Consider the following 19,866-nt stretch of genomic DNA (forward strand, 5'->3'; position numbering starts at 1 on the left):
AAACTTCATGATGTAGGATATTCTTTAAAATTAGTACAAAACATTTAAAAAATTAAGAAAATAATTTAAAAAATAATATTAACAACTTACATTTTTGAATGCCTACTAAGTAGTAGACACCATAAGTGCTCTGTGTGTATTAACTAACTTAATTTCTCCTGAGGCATCGGAGAGAGTTAAGTAATTTCCTAGAGGAAATGGTAGAGCTGCTGTCTAATTTTAAAGGCAATGTGGCTCCAAAATCTCATGCTTAACTAAAGTAGAAAACAAGCACACCAGCTAAGAACAATGATACTTCTTTTTGCCAGCAATTTTGCAGTTACCAATATTGGAATTTATAATGTTTTAAATAATTAATAGTTTTTAAATATTGAAATAAATAGTTCAGTACAAACATCAATAGGAACTTTAAGAAACATTTTAGAAAAATAACTAGTAAGCAAAGACAACTTATTTTCTTAGTTTCCTCATCTGTGTAATAAAGGCATTATTCCATCTCCTATATCTTTACTGTTGACAATATTCTACAAATCTGAGTGTTGTAGGAAAGAGTGTATGTATATATGTGTGTATGTGTGTATATATATATAGATATATATATCTATATATATATATATATATATCTCCAGATCCAGAAAATGTCATGAAATAGGAAGAAAAACAAAAGAATCGAGAAAAGGTTTTTATAAACTCAGAGATGTAAAAGAGAATTGAAAATATTTTTAAATGTCTAAGACCTAGAGATATAAATGCACATTTCAGCCATCTAAAACAATACCCCAAATTAGTGAACTCACCTTTAAGGCCTGTTTGTCCTAGGAAACTGATATGGCTTAATTCTTTCAAGTTCAAACTTTAAAAGTCATAAGGGGATATGCAAATGTAAATTTCTGAAAATAGTGATTAAACGAAGGGATAGTTGTGCAAATTTATTTTGAAATAGTTATGACTTATACAACTGATTCACATATTGGAACAACAATTGGTAATGCAATAAAATTTTTTGTGTTTGTTGTGTTAAGCCATAAGAAGGTGAAATGCCATTGTGCACAATGGACAGTTCTCTGAGTGTCTGTCCACCAGGAAGTTGATGACCAGTAGGGAATTTCTTCCATCTGCCAGTTTAAAGTACCAGTTTAAAAGCCAATTATATCACCTATTTTCAGTCTTCATGTGAATTGTATCAACAACAATAATAAAAAAAAAAAAAAAAACAATTGTATCTCTGCAGATTGGAGAATTTCTAATCCAAGAGTATCCATTGTTTGATTCAAGGGTACCATGCAGCCAGTCTAAAGTTTCTACTACATGGTTTTTTGAAGGAGAAGGGAAAAAAAAGTATTAACTAATTTTCTAGAAGGCAGTACCAGTAGAGCCAGTTATTTTTAGAATTCCATTGATTCACAGATTTTGAAGAGCTGCAAAGGTATTTGGAAGAAATACAATTACAGTTTTAGACAAGATGCGTGGATTTTAATGCATATGAGTCATGCTTTTATTTCTGTGGTTGCCTTTGAAGTGCAAACCTTGGGATGTCTCTAAATCACAAACATCTGTCTTTTAATGTAGCCCAGTTTGAAGAGGAACTAATTGAACTAAAAATTGAACAATGTTATCCAAAAGAAATGGGATCCCAGGAATTTGCAAGATATATGTATGAATCTTAGAAAAATCCTGAGATTTTTAACTCTGGCCAAATGTGGTTTAGTTTTTTCATTTATCTAGTAAGATCAAAGCTAAAAGTCAATATTAGTGATGTGTATAAATCAAGATGGAAATATGTCCTAACACTATATCCCATAGTACCTGAGAATGATTCTGTTTTAACCTAACTTCTGCCTCTGTTTTAGTTCCATATTTAAATGTTTTTGAAATAAAGTGATAAAGAAGTTAACACCTTTATATATATTAACTTTATTTCAGAATTAACAATGTGTAAACTGCCTGTCAAAAATTTGGGGACCTTGGGTGCAGTTAAGATGGCTAACCAAGGTAGGAGCTATACATGACATATCAGCATAATATAAGGTAATATTTCAAAGTACAGATCACATGCTGTTTATTGGTGGGTAGTGAAATCACTTTAGCAAATCATTATCAACACTTTTTTTTAATGAAACACAGAAAATAGAGGGATAATGAAATTTTTGTTTTATGAAAATGTTCACTCATTTTTTATACATATGTATGCATGCATGTACAGTGTAATAATATAAAATATAGTTCCTCTGTGGCTGCAGCCTTAAAAATCTCGAAAGTTCATAGTATTAGTCCATGTTCTAGCTAGCAGCATCCTTTCAGCTGAGTGAAATAATGTACCACGATTCTGGTGTGCTGAAGTTTTCACATCATGAACTTGTGTTTCTCAAAGGTGGGATTAACTGTTAAGTAAGATCACACTTGGAAAATATCACTTAACATCACTGAGAGTGGCATCAAAGGAAGAAGCAATGAAAGCAAAATGGAGGTTATCAGCCACATGGGGGAAAAGAGAGCACATCACTGAAATAGCAGACATAATTCTCTCTGAGAACTTGTCAGAACAATGTGTAATAGTGCCGCTAAGTGTGGAACATCCTGACTACAATAAACTTCATATACAGAAATCCCTGTGTTGGAGATAGTGAAAAATAAAGCAATTAAACTGCTTTCTGATGTTACAGTTACTTTCTTTTATGACTAAGCATTCAGTTCCCAGCAACTATGTACAGTTTTTGTAGTAATGCAAACTATTTAGCACAACCAAATTTTTTTTTAACCCACTAGAAAGCATCTCTTTTCCTTTATTTCTCATGAAAAGTTTCATTTTGGTGTAAGTATTTTAAATTAAAAACTTTTTCAGGAACCTAGTCACTGTTTAAGTCAATAAAAGATTGTTCTTTAGTAGTAAACAGTACAGTAACCATGCACCTTCATTGAAAAAGTGAACTCAGTATTTTTGGATTACTCTATCATTGCTACTGAAAGAAATCCAGGTCACCTGGGTGGCTCAGTCAGTTCAGCCTCTGCCTTCAGCCCAGGTCATAATCTCAGGGTCCTGGAATAGAGTCCCCCATCAGACTCCCTGCTTAGTGGGGAATCTGCTCCCTCTCCCCTTGGCTCTCCCCTTACTTATGTGCTCTCTCACGCTCTCTCTCTGCTTCTCAAATAAAATCTTAAAAACAAAATAAAGAGGGGCACCTGGGTGGCTCAGTGGGTTAGGCCTCTGCCTTTGGGTTGGGTCATGGTCTCAGGGTCCTAGGATCGAGCGCCACAGCGGGCTCTCTGCTTGGTGGGGAGCCTGTTTCCCCCTCTCTCTCTGCCTGCCTCTCTGCCTACTTGTGATTTCTCTCTCTGTCAAATAAATAAAATCTAAGAAGAAAGAAAGAAATCATATTTTGGCATCCTTACAATTATTATGAATAAAAAATGTATAAGCTACACAGTTATGCATTTCTGGTCATGGGACTTACTGTTGATAAAATGCAGATCCCTCTTATCTAGATAAGCAAACCGAGGCCCAGAAAAGTGATACGGCTGGCCCAGGGTCATGTAGCTTATCTATGTATTAACCTTCTAAGTGGTCAGTGACAAAGTAATGTCATTTATAAGATCATAACTATTTTCATTCATACAGTGCCCGGAACACAGTGAACTATCAGCAAATGTTTATGGAATGAATTAGTCAATATAGTATTAAATTTCAACACTGCATTTTCAAGCCATTTTCCTGAAGTTGTGGCCCATTTCTTTTAAGTTTTATCTTTTAAGTGATTTTTAAACTTTTCTTCAGCTCACTGAATTTTCTGAGCCCTTTTTGACAAATGTTACCAGTAGTTAGAGGCGATCAACCAATGTATCAGCTGTTCTAAATTAAAAATTAAGATTATCAATTTGCTTAGTTTTTGCTGCACCTGTCCTACTGGTTGTGCCATTTCTCTCTCTGCTCTTCCCCCTTAGCCAGAAAGAACTTCCAGCTCACTAGAACAGATTGCTCTCCCTCCCACAAATAAGCACGGTCTTACACATTTGGCAGCATTGAAAAGGCCCCCTTCAAAAAGCCTGCCCAGAAGCTTCCTCCAGAACTCCTGTGAGTCAGTGATGTGTTTATTACAACAGACCTTTCATCATTGTCTTCATTAAACCTGGTCCTTGTCTCATAGGAAGGAGTGGAGCGAACCACTCTTTCATAGACTTCATCAATGGCTTTATTAAAGCTACTCATTTATATTAATCAGCATGCAGATTAGGGCTCATCTGGGTTGTTTGTGCCCAGGTGGTGGGTGAGTAGATTTACCCCTGATTTGGCCACTGCGCTCATCCCTGTGTTCTTCAGAGGTCTTGTCTCCACTGAGGCTGCCAGCCTGAAAGCTCTGGCTGAGCACTGGGGACTGAGTCCACCTGGAACAAAGTCGTTTGCTTAAACCCAGTTTGTAAATGATAAAGTGCTTTACAAATGTTAGATGTTCTTATTGGTCTCTGTGGGAGAGCGCTGCTCCTTCAGCCATTCCTCCACCTCACCTTGGTGGCATAAGTAAATCTTTCCATCTTTAAATGCATCTCTCCGATGCTTAGTTTGCTGGAAGAGGACCTAAAGAAAGCGTGAAGCTCACCGCCCTGGTTACTATTAGCAGGCTCTTCGGCTGTTTTTCTGTAAGGCATTTTTCCCAACAGTATAGTTTTTGTGGCTTAAAAATAAAATCTTGGGCTGCCTGGGTGGCTCAGTGGGTTAAAGCCTCTGCCTTCGGCTCAGAGTCCTGGGATGGAGCCCTGCATCGGCTCTCTGCTTAGCAGGGAGCCTGTTTCCTCCTCTCTCTCTCTCTCTGTCTCTGCTCACTTGTGTATCTGTCAAATAAATAAAATCTTAAAAAAAAAAAAAAAAAAACCTAACTATCCCTTGAAATATCAAAGCTCTTTGGAAAGGACATATTTACGCTAAATATGTCTTTTGTTCCTCCCAAGATGTATATAAGGATTAATTCTTCCCTAAGGGCGTTTTACCTTTGCTACTGCTTCATGCATTGCTGTTTCTTCCTGGAGGTGGGGGAAGGAGTGTAATAAATTTGTGTGTAATTAATGCCGTTAGCACTGCAGATGCGTGCACGCACATGACTGTTTCCTTTGCTAGCAGCTGTTAAGAGTAGTAAAGGCTGAGGGGCTGTGGGTTTATTTGCCTCCTAAATAGAGTGATGGATCACACGTAGTCTTGTCATTCCACACTGTAGTAAAAACTGTCATTAAAGTAACCTCTCCGGCTCAAGTTTTTGAATGATGATTATAAATCTGTAATAGCCTCCACGGTTTCTATATACCAAACAGGTTAAGTACATAGCAGCCTTTTTTAAGTGAGTTAAAATACAACCGTACTATACCTTACTATGTAACCTCGGGTTATGCTGGCTTGAGCTTTCATTGAGCCGCATTTGTCTAAATATACAGCTATATTTTACTTGTAATTTGGGATAGGTGATCCTTTGGTCCTCTCCAGTGGTCTGGTTTACTAGTTAACCACCTACGACTCGGTTGAGACTGTTCTGTCTGACAAATGCTAACTGACAGTACTCCTCGATCACGTTCATTGAGAGAGGCGCAGCTTGTCTGCACAGAAGGCTTACCACCACTTACTGATCTTATTTTTGCTAATCCAAGGACTATTGATTGATCGATATTTTCCAGAAATCGGTTTGTGGACCCAGCTCAGGAAGGCTATCCGAGACGAAAAGCAGAGCATGCTTCCCAGCTCTCCACCCCAGCCCATGGAAATAGGGTTATTGTTTTACCTGATCATAAAAGCAGTACAATAAAAGGAGGCAGAAAATGTAGTACATTGTAAATTTCAGCCATGACAAGTTTAGCAATTATAAACTTAAGCAGTTCTGAAAAGTCAAAAAAGAACATTTTTTAATTAAAAATCATCGAGGAGCTTACCACTAACATTATCATTCTTATTAATGTTTTGTTGTCCTTTCAGACTTTTTTCTCAGCGTATATAAATACATAGATTGACCTCATTTTGTTTTAAAAATTTCTATTGTGCTTTTCTGTTTTATAACCAGCTTTTTTCTTTTCCTTAAGAAGATATTACAGATATCTTGGTACAGCAGTGTGAGGATGTCTTTTGGTCATTGTTCTCCTACTGCCCCTACTTCTCCCATTTCCTGTTTTTTATGTTAAGAATTTTAGTACAGATGAGGGCATAATCACTGCAACACCTTTTGCAAGGGTATATACATCGCTTTTGCTTTTCAGTTAAGAAAAATCTTTGAATTGCAGTTACCCTTGCCAAAAGATAAAGAATGAATCAATTACATATTCCCCTGAGACTGATGAAATTTGTCCTTTAAATTAACCATTTAAGAAATTAATTCCATCGGGTGCCTGGGTGGCTCAGTGGATTAAGCCGCTGCCTTCGGCTCAGGTCATGATCTCAGGGTCCTGGGATCAAGTCCCGCATCAGGCTCTCTGCTCAGCAGGGAGCCTGCTTCCCTCTCTCTCTCTGCCTGCCTCTCTGCCTACTTGTGATCTCTCTCTGTCAAATAAATAAATAAAATCTTTAAAAAAAAAAAAAAAGAAATTCATTCCATCAATTACAGCTCAATAAGATAATAGTAATAATAAATGTATTCCATACAGGATGGTCCAAGAAGCCAGCTCATAACATGGACAGTCTGAAGTTACCACTTCTGGCTCACTGAAATCTAGGGTGTTACTCAGAAGATTGGGGGAGAGTATGTAGCATTGCTGTATAGTGAGATTTCAACAGGACAAATGGTAGAGAAAATCATTTTGGTATTGCACGTGCAGGTAGGCATTTCTGCCATTCCTGCACCCTCCAGAAATGCAGAAATAAAGAGACTTATCTCCTGTTTGATTACTTTCTAGACAGCTAAAGTAAACTTCATAACATTAATGGTGACAGATTCTCTTCTACATATCCTCCACATTCACTCCTAGAGAGGAAGCGATGCATCCAAGTGGAGCCATTAGTTTGACTCAACTTTGCACTTGAACCTATGCATCCAAGTGGAGCCATTAGTTTGACTCAACTTTGCACTTGAACCTGATATCATTCTGAATCCAGCAGTGTGAATTCTTCCCCAGCATTAGAGCCATTCAAGACCCAGAATTCAGCAGTGTTGACCTTTCATTAACCCACGGAGGACATTTTTGTCAGCTGGTAGGGTGGACTACCAGTTATAATGGTTTAAAAAAGGGAACAGTTCAGAAAATGGAAATTGTTTCCATTATGTATCATTATGCTTCTAGGTATTGAAACCAAGGGCGACTGGGTGCAAACACTTTGACAAAGAAAGTAATCAGAGTTCAGATACAGAGAAAGGTCCATGTGAAGAGAACAGCTAAAAATAATCTAAGCAAAGATGACTCATCAAAGTTTACAAAAAAGCAGTTTTCAAATTTACATGCCTAATTATAAATACTAAGATTTGTATTTCTAGAAGCTCTGAATCAGAATTGGAAGGGACCTTAAAGAGTTATAGTTTGCAACTTCCCTCATTTTATAGTTGGGAAAACCCCAAACTCAGAGAAATTAATTGGTTTGCCCCAGATCTCACAATGGAATTAGTAGTAGGCCTTGCAGTAGAGTCTCGATCCTCTGGCTCCTAATGCCTGCTCTGTTTCATTATAGTCCTCTAATTTGTTGGGCTCCTAAGAGTGGCCAACGTCAATGCGCTTTTAGTCTATCTTCTTTTTGGAGTAGAAAATATTTGTAGGACACGTGGGTGGTTCAAATGGTTAAGCATCCGCCTTCAGCTCAGGTTATGATCTCTGGGTCCTAGGCTTGAGCCGCGAGTCAGGCTCCCAGCTCAATGGAGAGTCTGATTCTCCCTCTCCTTTTCTCTCTCCCCCCTGCTCATGGTCACTCTCTCTCTCTCTCTCTCTCCCTCTATCTATTGCAATGGAATAAATAAAATCCAAGAAAGGAAGGAAAGAAGGATGAATTTGCATGTCCCCCCTGAACCTAAGGAACAGAAGTTCTTGAATCTTATCTAGAGCACCAAGAAGTTGGGGGCTTGGCCTCTTAGACCCAGGAGATCTGGCAGTTAAGCTTCTGGGTTCTCTGGCTGCTACCATCCTTGCTACCATTTGTGGTTGCTGGAACAAATCACTCCACAAGAAGCTGAGGGAAAACATTAGGCAGGTGTTTTGGGGGGCACCTAGGTGGCTCAGTCAATAAGCCTCTGCCTTTGGCTCAGGTCATGATCCCAGGATCTTGGGATCAAGCCCTGCATTGGGCTCTCCGCTCACTGGGGGAGCCTGCTTCTCCCGCTCCCTCTCCCTACCGCTCTGCCTACTTCGCTTTCTGTCAAATAAATAAATAAAAATCCTTAAAAAAAAAAAAATGCAGGTTCTTTCTTACTTTTAAGTACATCAGGTACCAAAACAGGTGAATGCCTATGTTAGTTAGCCATATATTGAAAAACATTCAGATCATTAAGTGGTCTTGTTAAAGTATGTGTAGCTGGTAGTCTTGTGGTTTTTCTAGAAATATTACAGTTTTAAAGGAGAATAATAAACACATCTCTGGTATAATTTTAAAAGTAAAGTCAACATTTCAGGCAATGGAAAGAGATTTACATGTGCACTGAGTAAGTCACCCATGCCTGGGAAACACTCAACTCCCCTAGGCTATTCCTGCTTTTCATAATCACTTACCTTCCAACACTTGTTAACCAGGGAACTCCAAAACTTTTTTCTCAGTGCTCGACATTGGCTTTCGAGGTGTGTTCTGCTCAAATAAGTAAGGCTTATTTGGAAATATGGGTTGTTTATAAATGGTGAACTTGTAAGTGCAGGTCTGCCTATATTTGCTAATTACATTAAAGAGAAAAAGTGAGAGAATAAAATGTTCCTGTTGCTTCTGCCTGGTCTGGAATTTCAAGGAAGTAAAGGCATAGTCTAGTTATCCAGAGTCATTGTTAAAAGTTCATGCCATCATCTTGACACTGAGCATTGGACTTTCTCTTTACAAGTTGCTCTTCACTTTACCAGTGCTGGTCTCAGAGCTCAAACTGTTTCAAAACCATAACATTTCTTAGTGAGTGATTGATCTGTATTACGTGTCCAGCCATCAGGGGGATCTTGGGATGTTGCTTGTATAAACTGTAATCCAATCTGATGCTGGGCATTTAGTTACAATCTTTTCATAGACCTATTGGCGATACTCTATCCTCCTGGATTTGGGAATAGGGCTTATCTGATACCTTTGGGGGGAAAAAATCCATTCATTTTCTTTCTTCCCCACTTAAATAACTCAACACATCTGGTAACACTGTAGGATCATTGTCCTTCTAGTTCCTCTGCAGCTCATATTGCTACAATATTTCTTAAGTATTTGGTTACCTAAAGGGCAATGTGATTAAAAAAAAAAAAAAAAGACTTTGTATAGGTCTTACAAATTAACCCATCTGCAGAGCTAGGGAAAAAAATGCCTTTAATCAGCAGAATTTCCCTATCAGCAGCCTTGTCTTTGTTAAACAGTATGAATGTAAATATAAATTTGGAGATAAATGTCCATGTGTTAAAATTTGTTAAAAAAAGTTTTTCCACAAATTAATATAATTTGCCTCTAAGAAAATGTTTTTTAAATCTAGGTTACCTGAGATTAAAGTATCTTGTTGTTTGGGTCTGTCTCCTTTGGGTTAATAATGTCTTCAATTACAAGAATGATAAAAGCTGAAACAAAATCCTTTAATTCAATCAGGACTGAGCTAAATTTTAGGAAGCAGAGAGTGGGAATCAGATACGGGAACTGCATAATATAGGAAGCTAAATATACAAGATATTAAGACTTCGTAAGAAGCGGTTGGGGCAGCTTTGAGGAAAATCTGTTTGAAATGGCTGCATTGAACATTAGAGTAAATACCACTATTTTATTCTCCTGAATTAAGATGGTTTATGCAAACAACTCTAAATTATACAGAGTTCCAAAGAGACTGCTTTCTGCTTGTTTTACATTCTGGAACAAGTTCAAAGCTTCTGATTTTGCTTGATTTTTTTTTTTAATAGCCTGAGCCTTGGAAATAATACAGGTTTGATGAATATGATTTCACTATCGCAGTTCTGTAAAAATTTTCAGTGTTTATGGTACATTTGACCCAGAGGCCCAACACCAAATATATCCACAGTGCATTTTAAGGACAACAGAATGAACATATTTGAAAGGTTAACCATTCTTTTGCTTTTGCTTTTCTTTCTGTATTAAGTGTGAAAATTAGCATTGTAATGGCTCCCAGAATGAAGATACTGAAAAAGAATCCACCTGACAGAAATAAACATACAGAAAATAAATCGTGTTAAGATTTCATTAGCTATCTAAAATTTAAGCTTAGGTTCAAAATGGCTATTACTGGATTTTCATGTATATTAGTTCAATGTTATGCTTGTAAGATCTTTTTTTTTTTTTGAATTATGCCTGAAAAAAAAATTGGATCACCACTCTTAATATCCAGGTGGGCAGTGCCATTTGCCAGGATTTTTGTATATAACCCCATTTTTTCCATCAGGCACAAATACTGTCTTGCTACTAAGGCTCTTGAGGTAGAAACGGGGGCAAAAATTATATAATTGTTTCTTTTAATGTTTTTTATTGTCTTTTAGGTTGTGGAACTTATAGCAAGTGCTCTTATGGACTTGGTACAAGGGGTATATCATGAAAATTCTACTTCAGCAAAGGTAAGGATTTGGTATTCATTATAAAATGTTAAGCTAAAAACCCTCGTGGCAAAACTAGAATTGATGAGCGAAAATGTCATTCTTGTTTTGTGTTTAAATTGTACATGACATTTTTTTTTAGATTAGTGTTTTGGCTACAAATTCATGGCCATACGCTTAGTACATAGCAGATTTAGCCAATTAAAACAACCTCTTATCCTCTGGCTGGATTCACAGTCTGTTCAATCTACAGCAGCCCAGTAGACTCCAGGACGCTGCTGGCTGGCAGGTAGCACCGTCACCAGGCAGGCTGGAGAAGCAGCTTGTGCTGAGGTGCCTGGGCCCAGCCTGTCCCTCAGAGGAAGGGGCCTTCCATGTCCCTGAAGAGGGGACATGGTGTGAAGAAGATGACTTTTGGGGGGCAAGATCCAGAATTTACTGCGTTATTAAATTCTCAGTGATAAGAGGTAGGATAGTTGTGCAGTTGAATCATTTTGATTAATTATATAGATCTAGAATTAAGGTTTTTTGATTCATTTAACAGGACATCTTATGGGTTAGGTTTTATTTCTTTAAAATGCAGTTATTTCATTTCAGTAGGATATTGAATGTGAAGCAATTGCCTCATTGACCACCACCATCATTTACCATGGTATATACTGTTACACAGGATTCCTATCTTAGTGTTTCATTATTCTAACTTCTTTAGCGTCTGTATTAGCAAGATTTCTCTCACTGCAGATTAGAGAAAATATGCACGTATGCACATCTTAGGGTTTTTGACATTTCCATTTGAAAAAAGAAAGACAGATTTTACTGGAAATGAAACATAGAGCATGAACAACTTGGCTAAGAAATGTAGACGTATAACCCAGGGACTCCGGATGGTTCGGAGAATGGTAAGTAAAATATGAAGAATTATACCTCGAACGTCTGCTAATATTTGGTTCAAGGAACCATAGCTCCCAGTAGGCATATCTAGGTTCACCTAAGCAGCCTAGTGCTATGTGGGGGCCTGTCAGTATGTAGGACCACAGTGGGACCCCCTTTGCTGCATTTTTCAAAAACATAGCGTATTTCACTACCATTGCTGAGGGTACATAGCAGATTGTAAAAAGGAGGATTCTCGGTCTAGTTCCCTTGTAGGAAGTTGCCTTGTACATAGTATAATGAAGATGATGATAGCTGAGCACGTAACACTGTGGTAAGTCATTCATCTGTGTTTCTTCATTTAACCTTTACAGAAAGCCAGCTAGTGGACACTGCTGCTTCCCCATTTTACATATGTGAAAACTGAGGTTTAGAGAAGCTTAAATACTTGGCTCACAGTCGGACCACTTCTTAGCTGAGATTTGAACTCCAGAGCTCAGGCTCTTCACCTCTCATTTTTTGCCTCTTTACCTTAACGAAACCCCATTTGTTAGTGTCCTTCTGCCATACCTGAGATCTCATCATGTGGGATGACTATAGTGACCTCTTCTGGTGGTTGAGGCATTGGTCTCCCCTGGGATGGTTCTAAGATGTTGAACTTCGTTCCATGGAAGAGAGTAATAGTTACAGTTAAGTATCTTAATTATTTTTTAAAGATTTTATTTATTTATTTGACAGACAGAGATCACAAGTAGGCAGAGAGGCAGGCAGAGAGAGAGAGAGGGAGGAAGCAGGCTCCCCGCCGAGCAGAGAGCCCGATGTGGGGCTCAATCCCAGGACCCTAGGATCATGACCTGAGCCTAAGGCAGAGGCTTTAACCCACTGAGCCACCCAGGCGCCCCAAGTATCTTAATTTGTAAGCAAAAGTGCTGTTACTGGTTTTAGGGTTCTTGATTTATTATTTATTCACTCTTACTTTGTCCACTATAATTAGCCTAATTTGTTAGTAATTTTGTGAACATTTGTTAAGTACTTCCTATATGTCAGGCAGACCTCATGGCAACAATGATAAATGCTTAGATAGTACTTTACGGTGTGCTTATGCTCTCTTTCTGTACATTCACCCATGGAAAGGATAACATGTGTCCGTGTGCCCATTTTACAGAGGAAAAACCTGAAATTCAGGGATGACGGATGGCAGGAAAGCAGTGTGTCTGGAAACTATTTGTTGATGCACATTTCACAGTGACATGATCTGAACCCAGGTTTTTTGACTCCCAAGTCCCACATATAATCTGTTTCTTCCTGGGAAAGAGAAAAGAGGAAGCAACAAAAGTCTTTGAAGGACCGTTCATCATGTGCTCACGGCCATTTAGCAAGCACTAATTGCTGACTTTGATTAGCTAGTTTTCTTCAAAAGAATCTGTAGCAATGCTTTGTTCATCTGCCCTCTTTCCCTGCCATCTTCTCAAACATAGTCCTTTCAAGCACTAGAGACCTTCTTTAAGCAATTACATTTCTGAATATAGCCAAACCATTTAAGGAGCCTTTTTGGTTGTGTGTGTGTGTGTGTGTCTTTAATATAACGGAAGCAGAGTGCATAGTTGAACCAAAGCTGTGGGAGAGCTTCTCGATGCCTCCATTTGTACCCCAGGTCCAATTTAGGTTAACCACATTTCCCTTCCTAACCAGAAAAATTCTGGCTTTTATCCCCCTCCTCTTAAGTGTGCTGGCCATTGCAATGGCTGTTTGGAATTTGGGTTTTCGGACTTGGCCCAGGAATCACTTCAGAAGCAGAGAGAGCACTGCCCCACATGAAGTGCCTTCAAGGTTTTCATGTTCTGGCACGACTGGGAAGCAGCCACAAGTGGAGGTCATGTGGGAAGTGAGTGGCACAACCTCCGTAGCCGTGGGCCAATTCAGTACACAAAAGAATTGCTTTGTGATTGAAAATCAGCTGCAAACCATTTCATCTCCCTAGGGAGAAGAGAATACAATAGCAGTCTGTTTTCTATATGGCTACTTAATGCAGTGATGGAGAACCTGGGTAGTACAAAAATAGCTTTCTGTGGAGTCGTATCTCTGTGACCAGAGTAGATGCATTCAAAGCAAATGGAGGGGAATTACAGCAGAACGTTCAAAACCACCTTCTCCAGAAGGACTTTGCAATTTCCTAATCCTCCTTCAAACTATGGGAATTGGAGGTGACTTGTGTTAGTAATACTTGACAGATCATAGGCAAATTGTGATCTTGTAAACATTTGAAGTAATTCTAGAAATTCATCCTTTGTTGTAGCCATTGAAAAATAACATTTTTATTTTTCTGTTTGCTAGCGTGTGAGCCATTTTTTCCTTATAATGAAAATGAACCATGTGCTTTCTTCGGTGTTCATAATTTTCCTCTCTTTCTACCTGTTTTTGTTGTTGTTAGCTAATTGAGAAAAAGCAGATTAAATATAAAAATTGCATTTTAAAAGCAATGGTTGTTTACCATCCCAGGAGTTCCTCAGTCAAGTTCTGCCTTGTACATTGTATTCATGTTACTCACTGTACACACTAAGTATTTTACATTTTAGCAAAATTGGTATTGAATCCACAGACCTTTGTATCTAAACTCTTTTTAACATAATTTTCTTATACCTTGTTTCTAATTAGAAGAGTAACTGAATGTTTGTTCAATAAAAATTGGAAGCACAGAGAAAGGTCAAGGGGAAAATAAAAATTATTTTACATAAACCATTCCCCAGAAATGAATCATGATTACACTTAAGTGTATTTCCTTTAGATTTCATTCTGTATTTCTCTCATTTTAGAGTTACTCTGAAAAGCTTTTGTCCTGATTTATTTCTCAGGATTGGTTATTAAAAGTCTTCGAGGGTGCCTGGGTGGCTCAGTGGTTAAGCCGCTGCCTTCGGCTCAGGTCATGATCTCAGGGTCCTGGGATCGAGTCCCGCATCGGGCTCTCTGCTCAGCAGGGAGCCTGCTTCCTCCTCTCTCTCTCTCTGCCTGCCTCTCTGCCTACTTGATTTCTCTCTGTCAAATAAATAAATAAAATCTTAAAAAAAAAAAAAAGAAAGAAAAGGAAGAAAGAGTTTAAAAAAAAAAAAAGTCTTCGAAATTAGGGTGCCTGGGTGGCTCAGTAGGTTAAGTGTCAGCCTTCACCTCAGGTCATGATCCCAGGGTCTGGGAATTGAGTCCCACATTGGCCTGCTCCCTCCCTCTCCCTCTGCCTGCCTCTCCCTCTGCTTGTGCTGTCTCTCTGACAAAGTCTTTAAAAACTAAAAATAAGGGGCGCCTGGGTGGCTCAGTGGGTTAAGCTGCTGCCTTTGGCTCAGGTCGTGATCTCAGGGTCCTGGGATCGAGCCCCACATCGGGCTCTCTGCTCAGCAGGGAGCCTTCTTCCTCCTCTCTCTGCTTGCCTCTCTGCCTGCTTGTGATCTCTCTCTGTCAAATAAATAAATCTTTAAAAAAAAAACTAAATATAAACTAAAAGTCTTTAAACTTAATTTTTTTAAAAAGATTTTGTTTATTTGGCAGAGAGAGGCATAGCGAGAGACAGAACACAAGCAGGGGGAGTGGGAGAGGGAAAAGCAGGCTTCCAGCCGAGCAGGGAGCCCGATGCGCGGCTTGATTCCAGGACCCTAGGACCATGACCCAGGCCAAAGGTAGACGCTTAGTGACTATGCCACCCAGGTGCCCCTAAATTTTTTTTTTAAGATTTTATTTATTTATTTGACAGAGAGAGAGAGAGATCACAAGCAGGCAGAGAGGCAGACAGCAAGAGAAGGAAGCAGGCTCCCTGCTGAGCAGAGAGCCCAACGTGGGGCTCGATCCCAGGACCCTGAGGTCATGACCTGAGCCAGTCAGGGGCTAAACCCACTGAGCCACTTAGGCACCTCTTAATTTTAATGGCTATTTAATATTTCTCCCTACTACTATACTATAATTTAGTGAACAGTTCCACAATTTTTAGATACTTCCCCCATTTTCTTTTTTTTTATGAATTTAAACAATACTGTAATGAACTTATTGTACATTGCTCTGCTCTATTTCACACTGTTCGCTAAAAAAAAAAAACAAAAACAAAAACCTGAAAGTGAGATTTTTTTTTTAATCAAAAGTAAGAATATTTTCAAAGTACTCCTATCCAGAAAAAGTTTGCTGTCCATAGAAAAGCCTGCTTATCAGGGGTGCCAGGGTGGCTCAGTCAGTTAAGCATCTGACTTGATTTTAGCTCAGCTCATGATCCCAGGGTCGTGTGAAGGAACCCCGTGTCTGGCTTGTGCTCAGTGGGGGAGCCTGCTTCAGATTATCTTCCTCCATCTCCCTTTGCTCCCTGACCCCCGCAAAATAAATAAAAAAGGAAAACCTTCTTATAAGGTTGACACTTGGCTGGCATCTGGGTACTTGGATTTTAGGAGGGTCTCTACCATTATCTAACTGTAAATGAGGCTCACTGTGCCCAAACTTTGTGCAAACATTGTGGTTTGTTTTGTTCTGTTTTGTTTTCAATATTCATTCATTCATCTATTTATTTATTTATTTAAGATTTTCTTTATTTACTTGACACAGAGGTAGAGAGCAAGAGGGAACACAAGCAGGGTGAATGGGAGAAGGAGAAGCAGGCTTACCGCTGGACAGAGAGGGCTCAATCCTGGGGCTCCAGGATCATGACTGAGCCAAAGGGAGACGCTTAACCACTGAGCCCCCAGGCACCCCCCCCCCCTTGTGGTTTAATTTGAATACCTGCTTTCCTTCTGGGAGTCTGGAATTTTGATATATGCTAGACAGGGGGTGACCAACCCCTGCAGAAAAACCAGGCACTCAGTCTCCAATGAATTTCCCCAGTAGACAGCATTCCATATATGTTATCACATGCACTAATTCTTGGAGGAATCACTCACATCCTGTGTGACTCCACTGACAGAGGATTCTTGGAAAGTTACACCCAGCTTCCTGTGGACTTCACCTCATGCACATTTTTCCCTTTCCTGGTTTTGCTTTGTATCCTTTTGCTGTAATCAACCATGAATTTGACTCTATGTTGAGTCCTATGAGTCCTCCTAACCTGTGAGGCGTCAAACCCTGGGGTGGTCTTAGAGCCCACTACACACTCTTTTTCTGATTCCTTATTTATATCCCACCCACTCCTATTCCTTCTTTGAGAATCAAATCAACTCATGTTGGTGTTGAAAGGGGGAACAGCACACCTGTTTCCCATCTTTAGGACTGCTCATGTTGGCTTGGCTCTAGTCTCAGGAAAGTGAGAGGGTTTTAAAGAGGATCCAGGTCTCTTGAACTGGTTTTAACCGAGTCACTAAAATTACAATGATCATTCTATTTTTTCCCAAACATATATTTTTAGTAGATTATTCTCTTAAGAGAAGGAGGAAAGGGGCACCTACATGGCATGGTCGGTTGAGCAGCCAACTCTTGGTTTCAGCTCAGGTCATGATCTCAAGGTTGTGAGATTGAGCCCCTGCATCAGGCTCCACACTCAGCATGGAGTCTGCTTGGGATTCTCTCTCTCCCTCTCCCTGTGCCCCTCCTGCTTGTGTTCTCTCTATCTCTTTTAGGAAAATAAATTTATAAAAAAGAGAGAGAGAGAGAAGTAGGAAAGAAAACTCTCCATGTATTTTTTATGCTTATCTTCCTTTAATCCCTTGGCAGCTTTCAAGTAAAATATAAAAATAAGATAATTCAGTCCACCAGGAAGGTATAGAATAGCTCCTACCTGCAAAGCCCAATGCCATCTTCTAAAATACAGTAAAAAGATGAGTTTTGACCATTGAAAAACATAACAGGAGGAAGATGTGAACAAAAAGTCACTTTGATTGTGGAAACCAGAAAAGACATCAAGGAGAATGTGATCCATGAGGTGGACATTTAAGGATGGGAAGGATATCTGTTGATGGGGAAGGATGGCATTCCAGGCAGAGGAAACCACATGATCAAAAGTTGAGAGGCATATTTAAGATCAGAGTTTCATCCATATTAGAATAAAGGAGTCATAAGAATACTGGAAAGGTAGCTTTTGCCACATGCTTGAAGACTTGCAATGCCAGATTTAGAGCTAAATCCAGATTTAGTACTTGAGATAAGAGAGATTAAAGATTTTTAAACAAAAGAATTACATAATCAAATTAACCTTTGGGAAAACTAACTCATCAGTGGTCTTTATGATGATTTGCAGGAGATTAGAGGAAAACTAAAATAATAAGGGCTAGGGGTATTCTTCCTCCACTGTAACATAGTTGGCCCCTTTTTATATTCATATCTCTACACCAATATCATAATTTTCAGAAACGAGCCTCCCACCCAATCCAAAATAGCCACCCTACTTAATGCCTTTACCTTATTAATCACAGTTCTAACCATTTGATATCTTCCTTATGGTTTCTCCAACAAGTATATAAGCTCTATAGGAGGTGGGTTTTTGTTTACCATTGTATCCCCAATACCAAAACAGTACCGAACACATTAGTAGTAACCCAAAAATAGTTGTTAAATTAATGATACAGATTTATTGATGTACAATAAACTAAAAACAAAGTGCACAGTCTGATGTATTTTGATACATGTGTGCACCAGTGAAAATATCATCACAATCAAGATAATAAACATATCATTACTCCAAACAGGCTTGCTTATGGCTTGGTACAAAAGCAATAATCCCCAAAATTCATTAACTATTTTTTTAGCTGTAATGCAAATCCACTGAAGCATGGCTTCCATCTGAGCCCACACTGTTGCCCCTTCAGGACTTCGGACCAAGAGTAACCAACACAAATATGCTGATGTATCTGTTTCTTGTACCATGAATAATAGTCTGTTGTCTTTGATCCAGGAGTCTTGTGTCTTCTGTTAGCCTCCCTAAAACAGGCTAACTCATTAGTTTGTATGTAAGGTAAAGCAAAATCTCAGACCCAACAGCTGATTGTCTCAACACCATATTGAACTACTGAGAATGGATATTCTTGCCCTGCTCCTTCTGATTTTAGGAGGAAGACATTAGTATTTCACCATTAAGTGTGATGTTAGCTGTAGGCTTTTGGTTTTGTTTATAGAGGCTCTTGATTAGTAAAGAAGTTCCCTTGTAGTCCTAATTTCCTGGGAGTTCTTATCAGGACTTAATGTTGATTTTGACAGTTTTTTGCCTACATCTATTGAGGGGATCATATTCTTTTGTTTTCGGTTGTCTCTTTTAATGTATTAATATGGTGAGTTAGTTGATTGATTACCCAATGTTAAACCAGCCTTGCATTCCTGGAGTAAACCTCATGTGATCCTGATGTGGTCTCCTTTTCCTATATTGTTGAATATGACGTGCTAAAATTTTGTTAATCTTTGCATCAGTAATAAATTGGGAAATATTTCCTCCTTTGCACTTATTGGGGAGGAGCAAAGGGAGAGAGACAAGCAGCCTCCATGCTGAGTGTGGAGCCCTATGTGGGGCTCAATCCCATAACTGAGATCGTGACCTGAGTCAAAACCAACAGTCAGGCTCCAAACTGACTGAGCCACCCAGATGGCCAAATCCTTTTTGATTTTTTTTTGAAAATTTTTTTTTTAGAATTAGTGTTATTTCTTCCTTTATTGTTTCATAGAATGCATTAGTGAAGCCATCAGACCTTCTTTGTGGGAGAGTTTGTTTGTTTGTTTATTTTTAAATTACAAATTTTTAATGCTTTAAAAACTGTTGGACTATTTAGGGTTATGTGTTTCTTCTTGAGTGAACCTTGGTAGTTATGGAGAAACTGTTGATTGCACGTAAGTTGTCAGATTTATTAACATAAAGTTGGTGTTTTTTTAAGATTTTATTTATTTATTTGACAGAGAGAGATCACAGTAGGTAGAGAGACAGGCACAGAGAGAGGGCAAAGCAGGCTCCCCACCAAGCAGAGAGCCTGATGCAGGGCTTGATCCCAGGACTCTGAGATCATGACCTGAGCCAAAGGCAGAGGCCTAATCCACTGAGCCACCCAGATGCCCGCATAAAGTTTTTAATAATATCCCCACATCATCTTTTTCATATATGGAGAATTTGTAGTGATGTCACTCCTCTCATTTCTGGTACTGTTAATTCCCTGCCCCAAGAGGCTTAATAATAGTATTGATTTCGAAGAACCAGCTTTTGGTTTCACTGACTTTCTGTCTTTTACTCCTTTTTATACTCTTTCTTTTGACTACTTTAGTTTTATTTCCTCTTTTTTTTTTAAGTTTTTTAAACTGAAATCATTTATTTGAGACCTGTCTTCTTTCTCCCCACCCTTTTTTAATTTAGATTATTTATTTATTTATTAGACAGAGAGAGAGAGCACAAGCAGGCAGAGCAGCAGGCAG

General features: G+C 38.8%; 1 protein-coding gene across 2 annotated transcripts in view; it reads left to right on the forward strand.

Annotated features, from left to right (window-relative positions):
• Positions 1-19,866, forward strand: part of PDSS2 (decaprenyl diphosphate synthase subunit 2) — a 259,690-nt gene that overhangs the window by 170,618 nt on the left and 69,206 nt on the right. For both annotated transcript variants that reach the window (XM_004753444.3, XM_004753445.3), the window contains exon 4: positions 10,600-10,674. In XM_004753444.3, the coding sequence (XP_004753501.1) occupies positions 10,600-10,674 (75 nt within the window). The remainder of the gene's footprint in view (positions 1-10,599; positions 10,675-19,866) is intronic.

This window comes from Mustela putorius, unplaced genomic scaffold, assembly GCF_011764305.1.
Source record: "Mustela putorius furo isolate JIRA1106 unplaced genomic scaffold, ASM1176430v1.1 tig00000450_pilon_pilon_pilon, whole genome shotgun sequence".
NCBI classification, from domain to species: Eukaryota; Metazoa; Chordata; class Mammalia; order Carnivora; family Mustelidae; genus Mustela; species Mustela putorius.